The 26,059-nt window shown below is 46.8% G+C and overlaps 1 protein-coding gene across 1 annotated transcript in view; it reads left to right on the top strand.

Annotated features, from left to right (window-relative positions):
- Window positions 1-18,492, top strand: part of gaa2 (alpha glucosidase 2) — a 32,842-nt gene extending 14,350 nt beyond the window's left edge. The window contains exons 13-21 of the mRNA XM_072464066.1: window positions 1,227-1,360; window positions 1,973-2,124; window positions 2,240-2,388; window positions 4,533-4,674; window positions 5,150-5,248; window positions 7,147-7,311; window positions 9,894-10,040; window positions 18,089-18,160; window positions 18,200-18,492. Coding sequence (XP_072320167.1) covers window positions 1,227-1,360; window positions 1,973-2,124; window positions 2,240-2,388; window positions 4,533-4,674; window positions 5,150-5,248; window positions 7,147-7,311; window positions 9,894-10,040; window positions 18,089-18,151 — 1,051 coding nt within the window. The 3' untranslated portion in view covers window positions 18,152-18,160; window positions 18,200-18,492. The remainder of the gene's footprint in view (window positions 1-1,226; window positions 1,361-1,972; window positions 2,125-2,239; window positions 2,389-4,532; window positions 4,675-5,149; window positions 5,249-7,146; window positions 7,312-9,893; window positions 10,041-18,088; window positions 18,161-18,199) is intronic.
- Window positions 18,493-26,059: the final 7,567 nt, after the last annotated feature.

Genomic DNA, 26,059 nt, shown 5'->3' with positions numbered 1-26,059 from the left:
TGCCAGGACTCTCCCGATAAAGAGATGCTACATCTCAGTGGAACTTTCCTGGTTAAATAACTTATTTCATTTTATTGATGTTTATCTTTGCTTGATCAATGGTAGCAAACCTTTGTCCTTTTCATTTTTGGTTTATTATGTGGGGCTGAATAATTAAGAATAAACCGAAAGGTATTTAGAAAATTATGTGACAATATCAGGTTTATTTTCATTCTGAGTGAAACCAATGCTATCTAACAGAGCGCAGAAGGCATTACTAAACTCCATCTATCACTATTTTATCCCAGTCCAACACTAAGTTTGATGCAAAGTCAGAGAACTCTTTCTATAGGTCTATAGTCTATGAATAAAACTGCTTTTTAATTTCTCACATTTGGACAAGTGATTGATGAAGTGAGGACTGAAGAGTAGACATGAGTGTGAGATCACTGCCACACCTCCACCTCAGCCTGTGCTCCAGGTGGTCTGAAAGTTACATGTCTGGGTGGGGTGGACTCATTCAGACGTATATAATCATCTTGTTGAAGCATGTATCTGTTAGAAAGAGAGGATCTAAGTTATAACCACGGGTGGTCACTTTAGACTAAGGCAATCATCATATTCTGAACCAAGGGGATGTACCCTCTGTATTGGATTACATTGTTTTGAGGGCACCAACTAGATAACCAGCAGATCAATGCTGAAAAGCAGCTGTACATTTCAACATCGATCTGATTGGGCAACGGCCCAGAAAATATTTGTCTCTGACATCGGCATTAGCATCGTTACCGCCTGTGTGAATTATGTATCATTTTATTAAAACAAATGTGAATAAAAAACAGTCAGTGTTTTCATTTTTTAAACGGCAATTTTCTGTCAGATGAAGGAGCTTGTGTCAAGGCCATTCATTTAGTTTCTAAATTGATATATCGATATTGTGCTGCCCTAATCGAGCCTATTCTTCAGTATCCAAATAGTAGGACATTTTAGTATATTGTAGTGACAACACTAGAGTTGTGTGTACAGTGCATAAGGGGTTCCCATCTTTTGATCCCATTATATTTTCTTGTTTTAGTGATTGATGTTCATCATTGTAGTATATTTGTTATCCTTAAAAATGTTTCAGACTGACAAAGTACCTCTATATTCAAATATGAAAGTCATCTTCATCTTTGGAAACAGCCCTTCTGCTTGTCTGTGGTGCAGTAAATGAACAATGAGAGGTGGTGTTTGTCTTCTCTGTGCAGCGCTCTGACGCGGCTCCTGGGGAAGCGGCCCTTCGTCATCTCCCGCTCCTCCTTCCCCAGTCAGGGCCAGTACTCGGGCCACTGGCTCGGAGACAACCGCAGCCAGTGGAAGGACATGGCCGCCTCCATCGCAGGTGAGCGCCACAGCTGACGTCAGCCAGAGATGCACATCAAACATTTGTGAAGATCGTTAGTACGTGAATATATTACTACCTGTATGTAACAAAAATGTGTTGTGGAAATGACTTTACAATGATAAGTGATTGATAGCTTTGGTCTGTTCTTTGTCAGTCAAAGTAAATGTCACTATGAAGAGGCGGGGCTTATTAGTCCTGAACAGGAAGTCAATGGACCTGTTCCTATTACTAAGTAAAAACATTTTTTTTTTTTAATAATGATTTATGGTTTATAGTTCAATACAAAGTACCTAAAAACTTTTTTTTTTTTTTTTAAAAGCACTATGTCTCCAAGTACAAGAAACTCATGCTATCAAATAACCCCATCCACTTGGTATGAGATTTATTGCAGTATTATGAAGAAAAAATGAGTACATGCCATTTTTTTCTTTCAGTTTTTGTCTGTTGAATAGACAAATCTGATAGATCAAATATCTGCAGATGTTCTCTATACCAGTGTGAAAATCCTCTGATACTGAACAATATATCCCTAGTTTTAACATTTAGATATGGATGAAAAAATGAATAAAAGCCCACACATTTCTCCCGTCCCCTGTGCTGTGTGCTTAGGCATCCTGAGCTTTAACGTGCTGGGCGTGCCTCTGGTGGGTGCAGACGTGTGTGGCTTCAGTGAGCAGACGGACGAGGAGCTGTGTGTGCGCTGGACTCAGCTCGGAGCGCTTTACCCCTTCAGCCGCAACCACAACGCCCTGGACAGCAAGGTGACCGTCCTGCCCCGACGCTGTCATGCCATGTGGCCACCATTTTCTATGTGCCCGTGAGCTGCTGTTGCCTGAAAGCCTGTGTTAAAGTGTCCTCTTGTGTTGTGTGGTCCAGGCACAGGACCCCTCGGCCTTCAGCCCCTCGGCCCGTGCAGCCATGAGGTCGGCCCTGCTCCTGCGCTACTCTCTGTTCCCTCTGCTGTACACGCTGTTCCACCAGGCCCACGCACACGGACACACGGTGGCCCGGCCCCTCATGTTCGAGTCAGTACAACTCGCCAACCTCTGCTTCTGATACACTTCTTACATCATGTTTAAGTTACACAATGTTGTTTGTGGTCTTTAAGCCAATTATCTGATCAAAAAGCAAAATTATGTCCACTTTAGGATGTAATTTAATTTTGTCAGACCTAACTTGTGTTTCGGTCCTCAGTTTATGAGCGTGAATGACCAGAGATGGGTTGAATGGACAAATATTTGACTCGAGTAACGGTGCATTTTTCTCCAGATAATATTAAAAAGAATTCGGGGAAAATTCTACTCGAGTAAGACTGTCTGGTTGTGACATCTGATTTATAATTTGAAATTATAGCTTAGGTACCTGACTTTTTTTCTGTTAATGCTTCTATTTAGCGTGTTTCTCCAAAGAGTATCTTGTGAAAACAGTACTTTATGACAAAAAATACTGTGCACGCTGTCTGCTGTCTGTCTATGAAGTCTTTTATTCTGGAAGTAAGAGCCAAAAGCTGTACTCTGATGCTTCGGTGGACTGCCCGATTTAACTTTTATCATGAGAAAAAAGCTGTTCTAAAATGACTGCATGTGGATATTAACGATGTTGAGAGCTGGGTACTAGTGAGAGTTGACCTACTTCTCCCTCTGCACCATGACAATCAGGTACTCAAAGGACAAAACCTTTTATTAATTTTCAAATCTGGTATTTTTTAAGTATAAGACTATAAAAATGAGACAAGCTCAATCATGTATGAAAAGGCAGTGAAAGAAAGGCAAATCTTCAAATAATCTTCAAAGCTTTCATCACTTGTAGATTTACTCATTGAGAAGAGAAATAGCACAGTTACTCAAGTAAGAGACTGTTACAAGAGTACTGGCCTCATGATGCAGGTTCAGTGTGATGTCATTTCAGTCTAGTAAACCAGTGGACGTACACATTTGAAAACGTGTGTGAAGAAATTGCCATAACAATCTCTCATTATTACCAGGGCTTTAATTGTATGTTATGTTAATTATATATTCTAGTGAGGAAGGTGAGTTTATTTGTAGAGCACAACTCATACACAAGGCAATTCAAAGTGCTTCACACAAGGAAAACTGCATTAAAATCACAAAGACATGACAGAAATCACAAAACCTTCATCTCTATTAATTCAGTTTAATAGTTTATCTGATGTGAATCGTACATTTTGTCTTGCTTAGTGATCCGCCTGATGGAAAACCAAATGTATTGGACCACACTGGCAGACACTCCAGACACTCTTTCCCATATTTATTTGACATTGCCAGTGCGACGGGCGTCTCTGGGACGGGCACATGATTTAGGTCTGGAGACTGGCTAGGCCACTCCAGAACCTTTTTATATGTTTCTTCACTCCTTGGTTCTCTTGGCCGTGTGCTTTGGGTCATTGTCATGTTGGAAGACTCAGCCACGCCCCATCTTCAATGCTCTGACTGAGGGAGGTTGTTGCCCAAAATCTCACAATACATGGCCCTGTTCATCCTCTCCGTAATACAGTGCAGCTGTCCTGTCCCCTGTGCAGAAAAGCCCCCCAAAGCATGATGTTCCCTCCCCATGCTTCACTGTAGCGATGGTGTTCTTGGGGTGGTACTCGGCCTTCTTCTTCCTCAGCAGGACCACATCACATCAGTTTTAAAATCACTGCAATGGCCCCCGTTTGTTTTAGGATTGATTTTTAAGGTTCTTTTACAGGTTTTTAAATGTCTAAATGGACTTTCAGATCGGTTTTGACCATACAAGCCCTGTCATTCCCAAAGTGAGGCGTCTTTCAGGCCCCACGGCCCTCGTCTATGACACAGCCTGATGGAGGAGCTCAGGGCTGCAGGGAACGTTCTGGATTTTAAGAGCAGGCTCAGGACCCACATTTTGACCTTGACTTTTGATTATTATTTATTATTTTATTATGATTTTATTCATTTAATCAACTGATTTTATTAACTTATTTTAGGCTTACTATTTTTATCCAAGTTTTAGTTTTATTGTATTTCTACCACAGTGTTTAAATGTATTTAAAATTGTAGGTCCTGATTTTAACTAATGTTTTTGGTTATTTTAATTCTTGATCATTGACAAAAAAAAATCTAATTGGACTTATATTATACTCTATCATACTGATTTGAGATAAGAGTCTGAATCTGAATTTTACTGCCAGGTTTCCCCATGACTCTCGTACATATGGCATAGACCGTCAGTTCCTGTGGGGGCGGGGCTTACTGGTGACTCCAGTGCTTCTTCCTGGTGTGGACTCAGTGGAGGGATACTTCCCAGCCGGACGCTGGTACGATTACTACACGGTAAGAGACTCTGATTTAGTTTTAAGAAGCCGGGTGCAGAGTTTGATTCATGTCTCGGATTTGAGATCCAGGAAAGGGCAGAACATGATTTGAGCCTGTAATGTATTAGACATCGGATGGAAAGAGCATAAGGGATGTGAAATGTTTCATAATGGTGCCACTACTGATTAGTGACTGACAGCAGTATTGTCATGCTCAGCACTAGTTCATATAGGGAATAGGGAACCGGGGCGGAAGTTACTGAATCCAACATGGCGGCGACCGAGACCGGTCTATGGATATTATCAGCTCAGGCAATCATTTTCTCTCTTGGGTCCAAATCCAAAATGTACCTGAAGCGTATCGAGGGCCACCATATAATTATTGTCTTTTAAGATGGTGATTTGGGCCGCCATATTGGATTCTGTAACTTCCGTCCCAATTCCCTATATGAACTAGTACCGACCATATTGTCATGTCTCTGATGTGTCCACAGGGGGACGGCTTCCTGAGTGCTGGGGAGAGCATGAGTCTGCCTGCTCCTCTGGACAAGATCAACGTGCACCTGAGGGAGGGCACCATCATCCCCACACAGGTCAGCATTAACATCTGACTTTATGCACAATGTGTACAAAATACATGTCCATCTCTGCCCTGTCTGAGGAGCCACACTGATGGATTTGTAAGGATCAGGAAAAGAGCCTGTTCTGGCACCACTGCATGTTCTGTTCTGACTACGTGTCCTCAAACTGACATTGGTGCCATAAAAACAATTGCATCGTGAGAATGAGCCAGCAGAATTCTACTGCAGAGTCAGTTGGTCCAAAGTACTGCCAGGAAATGTGATTCTTGAGTCATGCTGAGAAATGTCTGAAGAGAAAAGCTCAGGACTAGTGCCATTCTGGCACTAGTCCTGAGCTTTTCTCTTCAGACATTCTGTACGTGTCATCAGCTGACATGCTTCACCCTCCAGTCTGAAGCATGTCAGCTGATGACACGTACATTCTGCCACTAGTCCTGAGCTTTTCCTCCGAACTCTTCAGACATTTCTCTGATCCTGCAGACTCCTCTGGTGGAGCTTAGGCCCCTCTGATGCCCCTACAGACTCCTCTGGTGGAGCTTAGGCCCCTCTGATGCCCCTACAGACTCCTCTGGTGGAGCTTAGGCCCCTACAGACTCCTCTGGTGGAGCTTAGGCCCCTGCAGACTCCTCTGGTGGAGCTTAGGCCCTGCAGACTCCTCTGGTGGAGCTTAGGCCCCTCCGAGGCCCCTGCAGACTCCTCTGGTGGAGCTTAGGCCCCTCCGAGGCCCCTGCAGACTCCTCTGGTAGAGCTTAAGCTCCTCCGAGGCCCCTGCAGACTCCTCTGGTAGAGCTTAGGCCCCTCCGAGGCCCCTGCAGACTCCTCTGGTGGAGCTTAGGCCCCTCCGAGGCCCCTGCAGACTCCTCTGGTGGAGCTTAGGCCCCTCCGAGGCCCCTGCAGACTCCTCTGGTGGAGCTTAGGCCCCTCTGAGGCCCCTGCAGACTCCTCTGGTGGAGCTTAGGCCCCTCCGAGGCCCCTGCAGACTCCTCTGGTAGAGCTTAGGCTCCTCCGAGGCCCCTGCAGACTCCTCTGGTAGAGCTTAGGCCCCTCCGAGGCCCCTGCAGACTCCTCTGGTGGAGCTTAGGCCCCTCCGAGGCCCCTGCAGACTCCTCTGGTGGAGCTTAGGCCCCTCCGAGGCACCTGCAGACTCCTCTGGTAGAGCTTAGGCTCCTCCGAGGCCCCTGCAGACTCCTCTGGTAGAGCTTAGACCCCTCCGAGGCCCCTGCAGACTCCTCTGGTAGAGTTTAGGCCCCTCCGAGGCCCCTGCAGACTCCTCTGGTAGAGCTTAGGCCCCTCCGAGGCCCCTGCAGACTCCTCTGGTAGAGCTTAGGCCCCTCTGAGGCCCCTGCAGACTCCTCTGGTGGAGCTTAGGCCCCTCTGAGGCCCCTGCAGACTCCTCTGGTGGAGCTTAGGCCCCTCTGAGGCCCCTGCAGTGGACAGTCAGTCGCCTGTGTGGACACTGGGTAAATTCCTGTTTTTCTCCGCCCCTGGAGAGGCCACAGAGCTGGGACAAAACTGGCGTAGTTCCTCCTACACTCCTGGTCTGTCCCTGTAGGAGCCTCTGGCACTCATCCTCCTTCTGTGCTCTTTTCTGAGGCTGCAACAAGTGGACAAGTCATTAGGGATGTAAATGTGCATATCTCAAGACACAATATTCACAACCATTTAGAAGAGAGTAACAGAATTGTAGAAGTGATAAAATGCCTTGACAAGACTTTGGTGTGAATTCTAACTGTCATCATCAAAAGAATCTAGATATAAAAGTGCTGATAACAAGTATTTATTCATGTTGCTTGCACTGAAATGGAGCAAAGGATCATGGTCTATGTAGTCCCCTCGGTTTTAGCAGCTGCTGTAACAAAACATGACTTTTTCTAGCGTGTGATTGGATATCGTGAGTGTTGCTGTTGCAGAGGCCTAATGTGACGCTGTGGGTGAGCAGAGGACAGCCTCTGCACCTCCTCTCTGCTCTGTCTGAGGACGGAGACGCCTCTGGAGACCTGTTCTGGGACGACGGGGAGAGTCTGCACACCTACGAGGAGCAGCAGTACGCCTACGTGCTCTTCAGAGTCCACAAGGTAAACCGCCCTCTCGCTCAGCCTACTGTCTGCTGGCACACTTTCTCCTTTTCTCTCTCACTTTCTTTTTCTCTCTCCTCTCCTTTATGTCCTCCTTACTCTTTCTTTTCTATAGCGGCCATTCTCTCTCTCCTGCCTCATTCCACACATTTCTCTCACTCTCATGACATGCAAAACCTCCAAAGCTGAGAAACCACCAGATAAACTGTCACACTAGTGTCAGAATACTTTTGAATGAAGGATAAGTTTAGTATTTAGCATCTTCAATTAACATTTGGCCAAGTCACAATCCGACACAAGACGACACAATCCTTCCCCTTTTCACTCTCGCTCCTTTCTCCAGCTGGGACAAGATGGAGAACTGGCTTTTTGGGGGCTTTTTTCTGGGAGCGCCCCATTTTGACTATTCCAGTTGAGCATATTCCAGGAGCCCCTTAATCCTCCTTCTGTTGTATTAGTCAACACAGGGCTGTCGACCTCCAGAGAAAAGACGTTCTATCGGGCATTTTACTCAAATCAATCCAGACTTTTCCCTCGTTCTCAACTTGGTAAACAGAATTACCTGTCGATCCGGGGTAAAAAGAGGCAAACATTTGTGGGTCAGAAAAAGGTGAATAGTGTATAAATGGCTAAAACCACCCAAATCTGTCCAAGTGTAAAATCTGCACATGATACTCGTGACTCTCGCATCCTCAGTATCATGAGTAATGCCTCATTCGTTCAGGAGTGCTCCGTCGTAGAGAAAGTTCTGTGTAATAATCTGTACAATGTTTGGAAAACCCACACGTTTCGACTTCCATCTGAAAGTCATTTTCAATCTGATGTAGTTTGTCTGAGTTTGCAGCAGCTTCCAGAATAAGGGGAATACTGCCTTTATTTATTAAACATGTTTCATGGCATTATACCTGTAATGGCTCTTAGGGCGCAACATAGAAGAAGGGCCAGACCCTCAGCCCACACTTTCTAAGCCTTTGGTGGGATGTTGCTGTCATCAGTGTCACTGTGTACTGTGGTGTGTGTGGTTGCCAGTGGTCAGTTAGTGTATGAAGTATGTAGTACTTCTGGTGTGGCGTGCGTCAGGGTCAGGGTCAGTGTCTGTCAGTCAGAAAACCTTTGGCGTATGTGCGTGTTTATGCGGCTGTGGTACATGAAAAGGGGAAAACTAAAAAGCAGCTGGCGCCGCGTGGGCGGAGGATGGTCACCTTTGAACCTCAGTGTGTACTGGGCCCTAGATATCCCCCTTGTGGACACCTCCTGCCTCTGCACTTCAGATTAAACACATAACTGGAGGACTGTGATATAATCCTATTATAATCTGACTGAAACTCCCTCACTAGTTTTTTCTCTCACTTGACCAAGGAGAGAGCACTTTGCTAAAACAGCCGGCAAATGACACATTTCCTCTTATCAAGTAAGAAAATGGGCCAATCAAATGCTAATCGAGTGTTAACAGTGATCAGAGGGCGGAGAGATCACAATAGGACTGTAATTGGCCCATAACAGGTAAACAAAGGCTAGTTTCAGGTGAAACTCCTCCCTGATGGCTTAGTCTGCTCAGAGCAGGATAAAGGCGACTTACTCAGGATTTGTCTTGATGTATTGATTTTCAATACATCGGTGACTACTTTTTAGAAACTTTTTTTAAGGTTGATGTTACAAAGGTCATTTTGAACTAATGGATTTAAAAGATCTGTTGCCATAGAGAATAGGCTGGGTTCACTTGACATCACAACATTCTAGAATGCACACACAGTGGACAGTGGACACACACAGTGGACAGTGGACACACACAGTGGACACACACAGTGGACACACACAGTGTCCACTGTGTCAGTGTCAGGTTTGTTGTTATGGTTCATATCTCTAATTACTGGGCCGATCCACATGAAACAAAAACTGACTTAAAGTCAGTGTGTTCCCTGTCAGTGACATTATAGTTATAGCGTATTACTTCAAGCAATAACATTATATCATTATTAGTTTGGGAATTGCTCCACAAACTTGCAATGTTAATTTTCTACATTTATAGATTTATATTCAGGAGATCTTTGAAGTATTTACACTTTAGTTGAGACACTTGATGGCCCATTTATTTAATGTTATAGGCATAAATCTAATTTATTTATCGAATAAATGTCGTTCAGAGCGACATCAAGTGGATGAACAAATGAAAATCTCACCTTATTCCGCCTCGCCCACTTATACTTTCAAACTCCTGTTGTTTTGGCATTTCAAGTTAAGCAGAAATTCCATCCACTTCGATGGAGAACTGAAGGAAAGTCTGGCCACGAAAGTGTCACATGTAGATTGTTTTGTGTAGAATGCTCATGTGCACCAACAAGTCAACGCTGCACCTTTCTCTGGGTGTTTGTCGTGTGTATAGAACGTATTTGCTGTAGAGATCATCAGCTCGATACAGAATCACACAAACGTCTGAAACCTACATCTGTGTGTCTGTCTGCGTCTGCCTCTGCGTCTGCGTATGCGTCTGCGTCTGTGTATGCGTAATGCGTCGTATGCGTATGTGTCGTATGCGTATGTGTCGTATGCGTATGTGTCGTATGTGTATGGGTGTGTTCCAGAATGTGCTGAGCTCTGAGGTGGTGCGAGGACATTTGGAGGCGTCTTACATCACAGTGGAATCGGCCTCGTTCTATGGAGTCCAGCCCAGACCGGAGCAGGTCCTGGTCAATGGTCTGGAGGCGGGCTTCTCCTACGAGGACAACAAGGTACAAACTACACTGTGCTCTAACTCTTGAACTCTGTATAGGGCTGTTAAACCATGACCTGCACACACCCAATATGAAAGTGCACCAAGAAATACTGGTGTTAAATACAATTTACCGGTAATTGGTTTATGAAATGCTCACATATTGCAGAATATTGTCAAACATGTGGAATATGTTCTTGGTTCATATTGTCAGCATATTAGTTTAAAAATACGTTTTCAGAGGGGATTTTGGAAATCTTATTTAGTTTTAAGTAAACTATATCTTATTGAAAATCGGCCTGTACAATTCAAACTTGGACTTAAAACTAAGGCTAAGAATTAGATTTGAACAAATCCTTCTGTTTGTTCCATCAAAATCTGGTCAAGATTGTACAGTTTGGTGTGTGGGAGTAACTTAAAGGGTGATCGTTGTGTTGGTACAGGATCTTTGGTCATTTTTGGTTGATACATTGCTTGTCCAAAAAAACTACATTTTACAAAGACTGGAATCCTTATATCTCTGTCCTTCTTTGTCCGGTGACTCCTTAAAGGTTGAATGGACGATTTTTTTACCCAAGTCTGAGTCTTATTTCCTCGTGGCGTGGACTGCCGATTAGTCCTGCCACGTATCAATCATAAAACGCACCTACCGCTCACCTGCAGCCTCGTGTGGCTCGTCCCCAGGAGAGCAGCACGTTTCCTTGTGTCTAAGCGTATTGATCTATCATAATATAGTTCCCTCAGTGTACAGGACGAAATTAAGACGGGAAAAAGACAATTCGAGCTGTCTCAGAAGAGACGGAAATCTACGAGAGATGTGATGTGATCCGTCGCGCTGATAAACAAACGCACGTGTGTGTTGTATCAGTCCACACGGGGGAGTGGCATGAGCACTTCAGCCTGAGTTCTCAAATCGGCAAAAAATCGTCCATTGCGCCTTTAAAGGATGACATCTGCAGAGTCTATACTAACCCTCTTTTTTAGTTGTAGAAAAAGATTCAGTTGTAGTCATCTGGACTCTGTCATTCTCAGATTGAGAAACGTTTCATTAAAAAAAAAAAAAAAAATCCTCATGAAAAGGTGTTAATGGTTTCACCAACTAACCCTCTTTGTTTACTATCAGTCATTTTAATGGGCTATCAGCCTCTTATTGTCCCTGGCTCACTCTCTCCTCCTTGTGTAAAGAATGCCCTGGGCGTCTGCCTCTCCAGGGAATCAAAATTCCTTTATATACAACCGGAAGGTTAAATCTTAACCCCCCGTTCCCGGTCTTTCATTAAATAGGACTGGGATGTTAAGATTCCAGATTAAGATTAAGAGTCCAGATGATAAAACGAAAGTTACATATGTAACTACGGTTCTATGAATCCCGGATGACCGCCAGAGGGCGGTGCTGAAGCACTGAATGTTCCCTTCGCACATGCGCAGTTCGAGTAGTTATACCAAATGAGTCACACCTAGGGATGCATACCTAAACCCACGTTCAGGTTCAAGTCCGGATTCGAATCCAGAGGTTTAGATTCAGGTTCAGACCTAGTGAGTCCGGACCTGAACCATGCCATATTTGCATAATGTTATAACAGCATAACACAAGCTACTTGGCTAAATTAAGTTGAAGACACTTGAACAAGGACGACTGTCAAACACAAGGCTTAACTGCAGCTTGAAATAAACTCAACTTGTCTGCGGGGCCATCGGCAATAGCCTGTGACCCTCTGGGAGGACCCTCTGTAGGGTTGGCCAAATCAGTGGAAGGGGAGGAAACGCGTACAGAAGGCCCCGAGGCCATGAGTGTGCCAGCGCATCCTGGCCTAAAGAGCCCGGCGCCCTTGCGAGGGAGAACCATAGCGGGCAGTGGGTCGACTCTTCCGAGGCGAACAAATCTACTTGTGCCTGACCAAAAAGGCGCCAAATCGTGTGCACCACCTCGGGGTGGAGGGACCACTCTCCCGGAAGGGGTTGCTGCCGTGAAAGAAAGTCTGCCACAGAATTGCTTTCTCCCGGCAGATACACAGCTCTCAGTGTGGACAGACGAGGCGCAGCCCATCTCAACAGATTGCCGATCCGACACCTCCCTGATGGTTGATGTGATAAACCGTGGAGGTGTTGTCTGACCAAACTAGAATATGTTTCCCTCTCAGGTGTGGCAGGAAATGCCTGAGAGCCAGATGAACAGCACGCAGTTCTAAAACATTGATGTGATCCAAGCGATCCCTCTGAGACCACATCCCTTGGACCATCCTGTGCTGCCATACCACACCCCATCCTGTGGTGCAGGAGTCGGTGGTAATCACCTCCCTGGGACACACCACCAAGCCCATGGGGACCCCTCTCGCCAAGTACTGCCTGTCCCTCCATGGGGCCAGTGCATGCAAGCACTGCCACGTCACCCGAAGCGTTCGCCTTCGGTGCCGTGTAGCGTCCAGGTGGAAACTGTTCAGCCACCGCTGCAGAGGACGCAATGACAGGAGGCTGACAGGCACAATGCGTGTAACGGAGGTCAGCTTCCCCACAAGTTGAAGAAACTCAATGAAAGGGTGCCGACTGCCAGGCCCGAAACGAGAGACCATATTTTGAATGTTGTCCAGTCGACGAAGTGATGGACGAGCCTTCATCGACACAGTATTTAACTCTATTCCCAGAAATGTGGCCCTCTGGGATGAGACCAGGTTGCTCTTCCTCATATTCACTCTGAAGCCCAGCTGGGTCACATGAGCCAGCAGGCGAGCTGTATCCCGGATGACTTGCGCTCGGGATGGAGCTCAAATTAGCCAGTCGTCCAGATATGGTAGGACTTTCAGTCCGTTGGCCTGCAAAGGCGCAAGGGCTGCTTTCACACATCGTGTGAACACTCAGGGAAAGGGAGAGTCCGAATGGGAGCACCCGGAATTGCCAATGGCTGCCTAGATAGGCTCAGGTGGTCAGGGCCAAAGCACGTCGGACAAAGGTCATGACCATCATCAACATGAAGTGCCGACCCACAGTTCACTCAAGAATGGGAGCCATCCATGATCTGGCACCAAATTCAGCGTGTACCAAAACCAGGAGCGGGGGCTTGAACGCTTCCGTCACCGATTAGGGCCACACGTTAATGAAAACACCGGTAAAATAACGGGCAGTATAAAGCCGGTACAGGTGCCAAAACCAGGAGCGGGGGCGCGTACGCTGCCGTCACCGATTAGGGCCACACATTAATAAAAACACTGGTAAATAACAGGCAGTATCAAGCCGGTACAAAAGCAAACACTGGGAGAGGGGGCATGAACGCTGCCGTCACTAATTTAGGGCAAATAAACTAAGGTAGGGGCTCAACCAGCGGCCCTAAACCCCAGAGAGAAAACTAAACGTTGTGTACAGCTAACGCTCAAAGAGGCTTAAACTTACACAACCGCTAACACCGTTAGCAATAGTACAGCCTGTCTAAGACGGCAATAACGCCGCTTTCACCAATGAGGAAAACGCACAAACCAAAATGACTAACACCGTTAGCTCAATAGCACAGCTGTGATCAGAAACAGCTGATCAGAAACGTAACGTGACTGTGGGAGAGGGTGCGCGAACACGGCCTTCACCAAACAGAGACAACGCACAAACCAAAATGACTAACACCGTTAGCAATAGTACAGCCTGTTGAAGATGGCAAAACGTACCTGAAATGACGGGAGAGGGTGCGCCAACGCGGCCCTCACCAGAAACAACGCGAAAACAAAGCTACTAACACCGTTAGCGATAGCATTGATGCGATCAGACAACGTTATGTGGCGTGGGAGAAGGTGCGCGTACGCCTGCCTTCGCCAACAATCCACAGCAACTTAACACAAATAGCAGTTTAAGAAATACCTGTAAATCTCAGCGAAAAATGAATCGTCACAGTCCTCGGAGGGCGAAATCCGAAGCTCCAACCACAAGGTAGTAGGACTTCAAGCGACTGAAAAGTCAAGTTTTTGTAATACGAACCGCACGCGAGAAGATTCTGAGAACGGAGTGATGGATGGCGGTGGAATATATTACCTCTGGGTGCCATCCAGGGTCACGGGTGTGACTCATTTGGTAGAACTACTCGAACTGCGCATGTGCGAAGGGAACATTCAGTGCTTCAGCACCGCCCTCTGGCGGTCAGTAGGGATGAAATAGAACTGAATCTTTTTCTACAGTGGAACACTCCTGGATGAATGAGGGATTTCATCCACACTCTTTTTTTAGTTGTTTGGTTGTTCTTACACATATCATTTCAATGGGTTAATTCCATTCAAGTTTGTTTGGTGGAGGGGTTTGAGTGCCCGAATGATCCCGGGAGCTATGTTGTCGGGGGCTTCATGCCCCTGGTAGGGTCTCCCAAGGCAAACAGGTCCTAGGTGACGGGTCAGACAAAGATCGGTTCAGAAGCCCCCTATGATGACAACACGAACAAGGCAGTTTACGTCGCCCGGATCGGCGTCACCGGGGCCCCATCCTGGAGCCAGTCCTGGGATGGGTGCTCCATGGCGAGCGCCTGGTGGCCGGGTCTTACCCCACGGGGCCCGGCCGGGCACAGCCCGAAAGAGCGACGTGGGGCCGCCCTCCCGTGGGCCCACCACCCGCAGGAGGATCCATAAGGGGCCGGTGCACAGAGATCTGGGCGGCAGTCGACGGCAGGGGCCTTGGCGACCAGATCTCCAGACACAGAGACTAACTCTGGGGACATGGAATGTCACCTCGCTGGGGGGGAAAGAGCCTGAGCTTGTGCGGGAGGTTGAGCGATACCGACTAGATATAGTCGGCCTCACCTCCACGCACAGTTTGGGCTCTGGAACCCATCTCCTCGAGAGGGGCTGGACACTCCACTTCTCTGGTGTTGCCCGCGGGGAGAGGCGGCGGGCTGGTGTGGGCTTGCTGATAGCCCCTCAGCTCAGCCGCCACGTGTTGGAGTTAACCCGGTGAACGAGAGGGTCGCGTCCCTCCGCCTTCGGGTGGGGGACATGTCTCTCACTGTTGTGGCGGCCTACGGGCCGAACAGCAGTGCAGAGTACCCGGCCTTCTTGGAGTCCTTGGGAGGGGTACTGGACAGTGCACCGACCGGGGACTCCGTTGTTCTACTGGGGGACTTCAACACCCACGTGGGCAATGACAGTGACACCTGGAGAGGGGTGATCGGGAAGAACGGCTTCCCCGATCTGAACCCGAGCGGTGTTCAGTTATTGGACTTCTGTGCTAGCCACGGATTGTCCATAACGAACACCATGTTCAAGCACAAGGGTGTTCATCAGTGCACATGGCACCAGGACACCCTAGGCCGGAGGTCAATGATCGACTTTGTTGTCGTGTCATCAGACCTCCGGCCGCGTGTCTTGGACACTCGGGTGAAGAGAGGGGCAGAGTTGTCAACCGATCACCACCTGGTGGTGAGTTGGATCCGCTGGCGGAGGAGGAAGCCGGACAGACTTGGCAGACCCAAGCGCATTGTGAGAGTCTGTTGGGAACGTCTAGTGGAGCCCTCTGTCAGTAGGGTATTCAACTCGCACCTCCGGGAGAGCTTCTCCCATGTCCCGGGGGAGGCTGGGGACATTGAGTCCGAGTGGACCATGTTCTCCGCCTCCATTGTTGATGCGGCTGCTCGGAGTTGTGGTCGCAAGGTCTCCGGTGCCTGTCGTGGCGGCAACCCCCGAACCCGGTGGTGGACACCGGAAGTAAGGGATGCCGTCAGACTAAAGAAGGAGGCCTATCAGGCCACTCTGGCTTGTAGGTCTCCGGAGGTCATCGAAGGGTATCGGCAGGCCAAGCGAGCCGCGGCTCGTGCTGTCGCAGAGGCAAAAACCCGGGCCTGGGAGGAGTTCGGGGAGGCCATGGAGGAGGACTATCGGTCTGCACCAAAGAAATTCTGGCAAACCGTCCGGCGCCTCAGGAGGGGGAAGCAGTGTCTCACCAACACCGTTTACGGTGCGGGTGGAGGCCTGCTGACCTCGACTGGGGATGTCGTCGGACGGTGGAAGGAATACTTTGAGGATCTCCTTAATCCCTCAGTCACGTCTTCCGAAGAGGAAGTAGAGACCGGGGACTCGGAGGCTGGCTCATCCATCACCCAAGCTGAAGTCACTGAGGTTGTTCGCAAACTCCTCGGTGGCAGGGCTTCGGGGGTGGATGAGATCCGCCCTGAGTACCTAAAGTATCTGGATGTTGTAGGACTGTCTTGGTTGACACGTCTCTGCAACATCGCGTGGCGTTCGGGGACCGTGCCTCTGGACTGGCAGACCGGGGTGGTGGTCCCTCTGTTCAAGAAGGGGGACCGGAGGGTGTGTTCCAACTACAGAGGGATCACACTCCTCAGCCTCCCAGGTAAGGTCTATTCCAAGGTACTGGAGAGGAGAAGCCGACCGATAGTCGAACCTCGGATTCAGGAGGAACAGAGTGGTTTTCGTCCCGGTCGTGGAACACTGGACCAGCTCTATACCCTCCATCGGGTGCTCGAGGGTTCATGGGAGTTTGCCCAACCAGTCCACATGTGCTTTGTGGATCTGGAGAAGGCTTTCGACCGTGTCCCTCGGGGTGTCCTTTGGGGGGTGCTCCGGGAGTACGGGGTCCGGGGCCCTTTGCTCAGGGCTGTCCGGTCCCTGTATGACCGGAGCAGGAGCTGTGTTGGCATTGCCGGCAGTAAGTCAGACCTGTTCCCAGTGCATGTTGGGCTCCGCCAGGGCTGCCCTTTGTCACCGGTTCTGTTCATAATTTTTATGGACAGAATTTCTAGGCGCAGTCAGGGGTCGGAGGGTGTCCGGTTTGGGGACCACAGGATCTCATCTCTGCTGTTTGCAGACGATGTTGTCCTGATGGCTCCATCAAACCCGGACCTGCAACATGCACTGAGACGGTTTGCAGCCGAGTGTGAAGCGGCTGGGATGAGAATCAGCACCTCCAAATCCGAGGCCATGGTTCTCGACCGGAAAAAGGTGGCTTGCCCTCTCCAGGTGGGTGGGGTGTCCTTTCCCCAAGTGGAGGAGTTCAAGTATCTCGGGGTCTTGTTCACGAGTGAGGGAAGGATGGAGCGTGAGATCGACAGGCGGATCGGTGCAGCGGCTGCAGTGATGCAGTCGCTGCATCGGACCGTTGTGGTGAAGAGGGAGCTGAGCCGAAAGGCAAAGCTCTCTATTTACCGGTCGGTCTACGTTCCTACCCTCACCTATGGTCATGAGCTTTGGGTAGTGACCGAAAGAACAAGATCGCGGATACAAGCGGTCGAAATGAGTTTCCTCCGCCGTGTGGCTGGGCGCTCCCTTAGAGATAAGGTGAGGAGCTCGGCCACACGGGGGGAGCTCGGAGTAGAGCCGCTGCTCCTCCACGTCGAGGAGCCAGCTGAGGTGGCTCGGGCATCTGTTTCGGATGCCTCCTGGGCGCCTCCCTCGGGAGGTGTTTCAGGCATGTCCCACCGGGAAGAGGCCCCGGGGAAGACCCAGAGAGTGGAGTCTGCATGTTCTCCTCGTGTTGCCGTGGGTTCTCTCCGGGTTCTCCGGCTCCTCCCACCGTCCAAACACATGCATGTGTTAGGCTAAATTGGTGACTCTAAATTGGCCCTAGTGAATGAATGTGAGAGTGAATGTAATACGTCTATGTCTACGTAATGTCTATGTCTGCGACAAGTTGGCCACTGTCCAGGATGTACCCCGCCTAAGGCCCGAAGTCACTGGGATAGGCTCCAGTCACCCGCGACCCCGAAAGGGAACAAGCGGTAGAAAATGGATGGATGGAAAAGGAAAATATTTACCAAGAAAACAGCTTTGATTTACAAGAGCCCAGCATGATGGTTCTTTCAAAACCCGAGCCAACACCAGTTGTGCTTTAACACCTGTTGGGGTTTTGATTTTCCTTTTTGAAATGGTAAATCCAAAATCATTTTCCATTCTCAAAACGAAATGGAAAATAGGGTAGTCTGTTTTTCTTCTTTTTTTTCTCTTTTTTTTAAAACAAAAATGTGAGAACGAATCATCATTTGAGTGTACACTATAAAACCGGAACAGCTTCACACAACAACGTCGGCCTTCGTCCCAATGGGCCATGAATCCACTGTCCAGTCCTCAGCTCTCTTCTATGTGTGTCCAGGTTTTGACCGTAACAGATCTGGGACTGAACCTCAATCAAAGCTTCACCGTGAGCTGGAGCTAACCGCACGACCTCGCCGCACGACCTCGCCGCACGACCTCGCCGCACGACCTCGCCGCAGTTTGGATTGCTGTTTTCCTTTTCTTTTGGCTGATAAGTGCAATAAACCAAAAGCTGTAAATAAGTGTTTTAAGTTGATGTGTTTGCGCTGCTGCAGGTTGAATTCCCTGAGGAAGCCACTGTGAAGCATAAAGTCCTATTTTTATAAGTGGTTGTTGTGAGCGGCTGCTGCTGCTTTAATGTGTGTGATGCACGTCTATCAGTTGAAATGTTTGTGTCGCTTGTTGATTTGCAGAAACGTTTTTTAATTTATGTCTGAATTAAAAGTTTAATTTTTAACACAAGTTTCTGAGCGTCATTGTTTGTCTGGACACTGGGACGTTGTTGGGATGTTTTTTTTCTGGACTTTAGAAGTGCATTTCCCGCTTTTTAGTTTTATCCATCGGTGCATGTTTAGTAATGCTCCCTAGCTGAGAACGCCTCACCTAATGACATCATCAGGTGATTCAGCAGTGTGTTTTTAAAATCCATGTGGGTTTGGGAGAAGCAGTGGGAAAGTAAAATATTCAGAAACTTGATCAAAATTTACCTGTAAAATGTTTCTGTGGAAAGTTGTTAAGCATTGTTTTTTTATGAATGAAACGAACAGAAAGAATAATCTTCTGTAATCTGCTCCTTTTTGTACTTAAACTGATATTTATTACAGCAATAGGCTAGTTTTTTGTAGTTATTGTATTTTTGTATTTTTTTTAAACTTTAAGTTCTGATAAACAATGAGTTGGCTTCTACATTTCTACACAGTAGGTCAAATATGGGACAATTGAGTTATATAATTCTGTAATTTTTGGTGTAAACTTAACATTATGTAACACCACATTTTTCCTTTAGTGTAACTTGTTAAGGACAAAATGTAGTAATTTCTCAAACTATGTTCAAAGCTCGGCAAGTTCACTTCAGATTTTCTGCTTCATTGTTTCAGGTTGAAAAAATATTCCAATCTGGTTTCTGTCCAAAGTACAGTCCTGAGAGAGCACTCCTCGAGGTGACCAATGATCTCCTCCGACCACCTCCGTTTTCTTGTCTCCAGCAGCGTTTGACAGTCGCTCCATCATCTTCCACTTCAAGACCACCAGCTCTACTCTGTCCCGGCTCAAGTCCTTCCTCACTAACTCACAGCACCAACAGTGTTGGGAAAGTTCACTTTCTACATGAACTAGTTCAGTTCATAGTTCAAAATTTTGAACTAAGTTCACAGCTCCAAAAAATTAACTAGTTCAGTTCTTTTTATCAATATTATGCAATAATTGTTCTAAATTATTTCTACAGCCCAAATACAACCACAGGCAGCAATTATTTTATTAGTTTATTGCTGAAAATGTGTCAGATTTCATCTTCATATCCAATTTTGAATCCTTACCCAGGATTTACATTCACATTGAAGGGACAGACTTCCCTCATGTGTTACTGTCCATTCAGCTCACACTAGCACCAGCACCACCAGCAGCACCAGTAGCAGTAGCAGTAGCAGTAGCAGTAGCAGCTTTGAACCCCACAGTATATTCTCAAAAACATGAGGGAAAACTTGCTGGGCAAAGTGTTACGAACACCTGGCTCAACGGCAGCACTCACAATAATTAACAGTATCTTTTATTATATGCTGCCGCACAGCAAGCAGTCTTGGGGCGCGGCGCGAGAGAGAGACTGCTCCCACCAGCCTCCCTTATATCCAGGCTGGCTCCACTCAGGCCAAACCATCCTCAGGTGTGTTAGGAGGGACCTGCAGTGGAGAGAATCACCTGGCAACCAGGAGAGGGTGCTGACTCCCACTGCCCAGGGAGCTGACACTCCTACAGAACCCCTAGGTTCGTAACAAAAGTTTGCACATAAATGTTAGATTGTTCCCATCCTCACCGACCTTATCATAAAACTCACGTAACTGGTCGTAGAATGGCGACTCCTGCTGCTCTGTTGACTTTACGTTGCGGTCGTGTTCATGCTGCTTTTTGTTTTGATGCGCATGCGCAGTGCGGTGCGACACGTGAAATCTCTGTCTCCGCAATCTATCGCCTCTACAACTTCGGAGCTCTCACACTTGCCAGACAGAGGCTCTTTTTGGGCAACTTGACGGTGTTTTTTACCCGGAAGTCTCTAGAAATCTGACACTTTATTGAACTAAAATAAAAAGAACAAAGGTGCCGTTCACAGACACCAGAATGAACGCGTTTATATTATCGTTCGTCAGCAGTAATACAGTGCGTTCAGTTCACGTTCACCAAAATTATGAACGCGTTCATGAACTTTCGTTCAATGAACGCGTTCAGGCACAACACTGAGCACCAACAACTACTCATCCACTGCACCACTATCACAAGGAGTCCCTCAAGGGTCGGTGCTTGGTCCTCTCCTATTCATTCTGTAAATTCTCACACTTTGCATTATCATCCGTCATCACGGCCTGTGTTTTTATTGCTATGCAGATGACAACCCACTCTTCACTCAGAGCCTCACTGACCGCAAAACCTGGACACATAATTCCCTCAAACTAAACGGTGTACAGTCCTGCTGTAAGTGACGAGGCAGCAGCGGACATGGACGTGGCACTTAGAGCGGGTTTAGTCTTACTTCCCCCTCAAAGTCGGAAACAAAGCCGGGGAAGGACGATCTGCGGTCCTGCTGATCAGAAAAATGTATGTCGGCCTTGGACTGTGGTTTTAGCTCTGCCTCTGAAAGCTCGGATTAAGGTAATCGAGGCTTCCAGAGTCGAGTCAGGAGCATGCACAATCTCTGCTCAGACATGACCTTTTGACATCTGAGTCCGAGCAGGCCCAATTGTGGTAAATGTGTGCGCCCCGTGACTGAGATGTGTCAACACTGAGGAGAGGGAAGAATGAATGTGAGACACTGCTGATTCTTGAATGCGTGCATTTGTTTTATAGAGTAATTACAGTGGCATTGGCATCCACAGGACACGGGGGAAGTATGTCCACGTGGCATGTAGTCTTGTGTCTTCTTGGACAGGGTGGAAGAGACACATCCAGTGTGTAGGTACCACACGTACAAGGGTCAGAAACAGGAGGGATGAAGACTGGAGGCGTTTGGACCACATAAACAGGGAAATTGGTTTGGCATAAGAAATAAATGTTTTATATTAATCACTCAAACTACGCTTGGTTTAATAACGACGGCTGCTTTTGTGGTACGTCTTTTTTCTTGTAAACATTGGACCAAAAACATATAGCCAGTAAATCAACTAATAGGCCTAAATGATTGAATTAGGCATAGACCAGACTCACGCACACAACCTCATTATAATGTCCTCTGAATGCACTGCCGTTCGTTTGAAAATCCTAAATGCACAAACTAATCTTCTGGAACATGTAGCGATTGATGTGAAGTGTGAGAGTCTGGATGGATAATTGCAGAGATGCTCAGTCTGCGCCCGTGCAACCAATGGGACCTGCACCGTGGCTGTATATGTGTATCAAACATGTGGTGTAATCCCTCACTCACAGTTTTCCATTGTAGAAAACGATTCAGTTGAAAGACTCTCTGATGAGTGTCGAGTCCAGATGACGACAACTCAACCTTTTTCTACTGCTGTAAAACCCATACATTTATGCCCAACTATTGGGGATGTGGAACCGTATATATGGTTTAATATCTATAATAATATTATATATATATAAGATAAGATATTCCTTTATTGTACAGACCAAAAAGTTTGGACACATTCAAAGAGTGTTCTTTGTTTTCATGACTATGAAAATTATAGCTTCACACTGAAGGCATCAAAACTATGAATTAACACATGTGGAATTATATACTAAAACAAAGTGTGAAACAACTGAAAATATGTCTTGTAGGTTACTGTATATTCTAGGTTCTTCAAAGTGGCCATCTTTTGCTTTGATTACTGCTTCACACACTCTTGTCATTCTTCACTCTGTGGTGTGTGTCCAAACTTTTGCTCTGTACTGTATATATTGAATATATATATATATATATATATATATATATATATATATATATAATTACAAGAAAAAGAAAAATGTTTTTTGTGTACAAATACTTTGAAACAGAATAAAGTAGATTATTTTGTGACCTGAGACTGTGGTCTTCCCCACATTTACCAGACTGACTTCACTCTGAAGTGAATCCACTTTGAGCAGCTGCTGAATCAAAATGCTTCACTCCTCAGCGCAGCAGCTTTGAGGGAATCGTGAATTCATTGTATTTAGGCCAGACAAACATGCGCCTTAAACATGACATTCAAATGCCTTACACAAATCTCCTTTGTTACCGGCTGGTGCAGTGACACTTCTCCATGTATCGAGTCCCTGATGAGACACAAAACACACTTCCTGTTAAGTCCTGTTCGGGTTGGATAAACTTTCTTGGGAAATACTTCTCACAACGTCTAAATGTGATGTTGCTGCAACATTGAAATGAACAAGATATTATTAAAACAGTCAAAGTCATCACCACATTAGACAGTAGATATCCATACATTGTGTTATGTGCAATGGTGTGAAATGTGTGCGTCTTTTATCCTGTGTTTGTTTCTGTCCCAGTGACTTTGCTTTATGCTGTTCTGATTTTGTTGTCGGTTTTGGGGCTCCTCCCATCAGAGACTTGGGTCAAATGTCTCTGATGCTAACATACATTCTTATGCTGAGGACAAATACTTTCCGCTCTGGATTTCCGGCTCAGGCCGTTGAAAGCTGCAGAAAGCTTTTGTATCTGTCCAGCGTTCACCTCTTGAGTTAAAATGAGTCCTTATTTCTGACAAACCTAGGCTAATGTTACTTTCAAACTTGTAGTGTCAAATCTTGAGGGGAATGTCAGAGTTTATAAGATAAGATAAGATAAGATATTCCTTTATTGTCCACACATGGGGAAATTTCATTGTTGCAACGCAGGTAGATACAGAGGAAAAGGACAGAGAACTTATAGGAAGTTTAAAAAACACACTTAATAGAAGAACTCTTATAAACAAAAACTCTCATTTCCTAATAAGGAATGGAGGGGAAAAATAAAGATAAAATAATAAAATAAAATAAAAACAGCTAGCGTAAGACAAGATAATACTAATAATAATAATAATAATGGTAAGATAAACACTCTATTTACATCAGTTATATGCACATGAATGTGATTACTGCATGTGAGTACGACAGTAATTGCACATGAATATGACAGTATTGCACATGGTTAGGTCAGTATTGCACGTGTTCAGGGCTATTAGTGTTTGTTATAAAGTCTGACAGCAGCAGAAGGAAAGACCTGTGAAACGTCTCCTTCACACAGCGAGGGTGGCTCAGTCACTGAAGCTGCAGGGGACAGAGTGTCCTGCAGGGGGCAGTTGTTATTCATGATTGAGTCTTGATTGATGACTTCCTCATGTCTTCAGATGGTGAACATGATGCTTCTCTCAGGCTCATTACTAACTGTAGAGCCACATCACTGTGACTTGTACTCAAGAGTGGGATGGCCTTCTCTGACCAATAGGAGACAGGGACATGCTTTATTTACTGCCTCGTACATTTGTACTTTGATCACACAGAGAAGCGTTTAATTTGTTTTCTTTACGATCAAACGATCAGCTGTGTCTCTCTGTTCCTTTCACCTGATCAGAGCCGGGGAAGAAAGTCTTTGTTCACTCAGCTCCTTTTGCTCTGAGCATGTTGCAGAAAGACTGGAATTTGAATTAGTTTTTGTTCTTAAATATCTTAAAAGTCAAGCTCAAGTGTGTGCAATTTTATAACGTGTTATGCAGGGCTGTCTACACCACCAGTACTGCGCCGGGTAACAACAAGGTGCTGGGCCATGTCTTTGGGCCTGCGATGCACCAGAGCAGAAAGAGAAAGAGGATTGAGAGTGATATCAGGACTCGAGGGCCTGTCCAGGCCTGTGTGTGAATAAGTGTCTGCCCCGTCACCTTTTCTCCCCATCCCGCCCCTCATTTTGTAATAACAACCACCAGATGCCTAGAACCGGCCCCCCTGACCCACAGGTTGGAGGTTCAATTGCTGTTCCTGTCACAGTCTCCTTGGGCAAGACACTCAACTCGCCTCGTCAACAGCGGCATGCTGCGATTGGTCGAGAGCGCACAGAGGTGTGCTGTGACTGGCTGAGAGCTGCACTAATCATTTCCAGATGAGCATGTAAAGCGGAGGCCCCTGTCAGAGCAGCAGTGTGAGGCCCTTCCTGTCTCCTGACCCCTGTGTGTGTGTGTGGGGTCAGACAGGGGCCCGCCTGCAGCTGCGGCTCTGCTCTGACAAAACTATATTCTGGCCTCTAAAGGCGAGATGGTCAATGGTAGAAGTACTCATGTAACTTAAGTAAATGTCTGGATACAGCTCGGGTGTCGGATTATGCTCCTCCCCCCACGTTTCACAGCAGCTTCTACTCACTATGAACACTCTGACCTTCACTTTGCTGCTCTGTTTCCCTGCCTCTCTGATCTATTTGCTGATCTTTTTTGAGTGAACTCTTTGCGGGCTCCGTGAGTCTCCGTCTTTCCTCTGCGGCCCCTGTGCAGTGCAGAGCAGACCGAGCAGCGCTGCAGCGCTCTCTGTCAGTGTGACACACAGCAGAAGTGACTCCTGTCAAACAGAAGAGATGTTTAGCTCTGTGGGAGGTTTTATTGTGTCTCCCTCCGTTCAGAGATCATTTAAATACAAAGTGCTGAAGTTTCAACTTGTTAATGATGTTAAATACAGAGGATTAATTCACTGCGACTACAAGAAGCGATTGTTAACAGCGGTTTCATTCACATTTTAGTGTCTGTAATATGACTAAATTAGGCCTATATTCACTTGTCCTGTTACAAAGTCGAGACGAAATAGCCAATATATGAAAGGCTTTATCAACACAGAAGGAACCCCAATAACCAGGCTGAACACGGCAGCGACTGACCTGAAAGATCAGATGATGCCCTTTACAGAAGCTCATTGAAGTACTCTCAGAGAGTCTTCTTGAAGCTGTGAATGCAGTTCTGTTCTATACATATGCAGTTCAGGTTATATTGTACTACCTGAAAAAAGAGAAAACTAAGTCTGAGTTGAGTGAAATGTTTGAATCAATAAGATATTATTGTTTTAGTCAGTTTAGCGGTGCATATGAGACTCAACATGTGATTCAGGAACGTTTAATGTCTTAATTTCTGACTCAAATATTTCCATCCATCTTCTTCTGCTTATCTGGGGCCGGGTTGCGGGGCCAGCAGCAGTCTAAGCAGGGACTCCCAGACTTCCCACTCCCCAGACACTTCCTCCAACTCCTCCAGGAGGATCCGTTCTCAGGCCAGCCGAGAGACACAGTCCCTCCAGCATTTCCTGGGTCTTCCCTGGGGCCTGTTCCCATTGGGACATGTCTGAACCCCCTCCCCAGAGAGGCATGCAGGAGGCATCCGGAACGGAGCAGCGGCTCTACTCTGAGCTCCTCCCATGTGACTGAGCCCCTCACCCTGTCTCTAAATGAGCGCTAGCCACCCTGTGGAGGAAACTCATTTTGACCGCTTGTATCCGCAATCTTGTCCTTTCGGTCATTACCCAAAGCTCATGACCATAGGTGAGGGGTCTTTTGACTCAGCTCCTTCTTCACCACAACGGTCCGATGCAGCGACTGCATCACTGCAGCCGCTGCACCGATCCGCCTGTCGATCTCACGCTCCATCCTTCCCTCACTCGTGAACAAGACCCCGAGATACTTGAACTCCTCCACTTGGGGCAAGGACACCCCACCCACCTGGAGAGGGCAAGCCACCTTTTTCCGGTCGAGAACCATGGCCTCGGATTTGGAGGTGCTGATTCTCATCCCAGCCGCTTCACACTCGGCTGCAAACCGTCCCAGTGCATGTTGCAGGTCCGGGTTTGATGGAGCCATCAGGACAACATCGTCTGCAAACAG

Source organism: Eucyclogobius newberryi, unplaced genomic scaffold (assembly GCF_026437365.1).
Source record: "Eucyclogobius newberryi isolate DKJ021-1_F unplaced genomic scaffold, fEucNew1.0.hap1 SCAF_4, whole genome shotgun sequence".
NCBI classification, from domain to species: Eukaryota; Metazoa; Chordata; class Actinopteri; order Gobiiformes; family Gobiidae; genus Eucyclogobius; species Eucyclogobius newberryi.
This window is presented reverse-complemented; position numbering and strand designations above follow the sequence as displayed.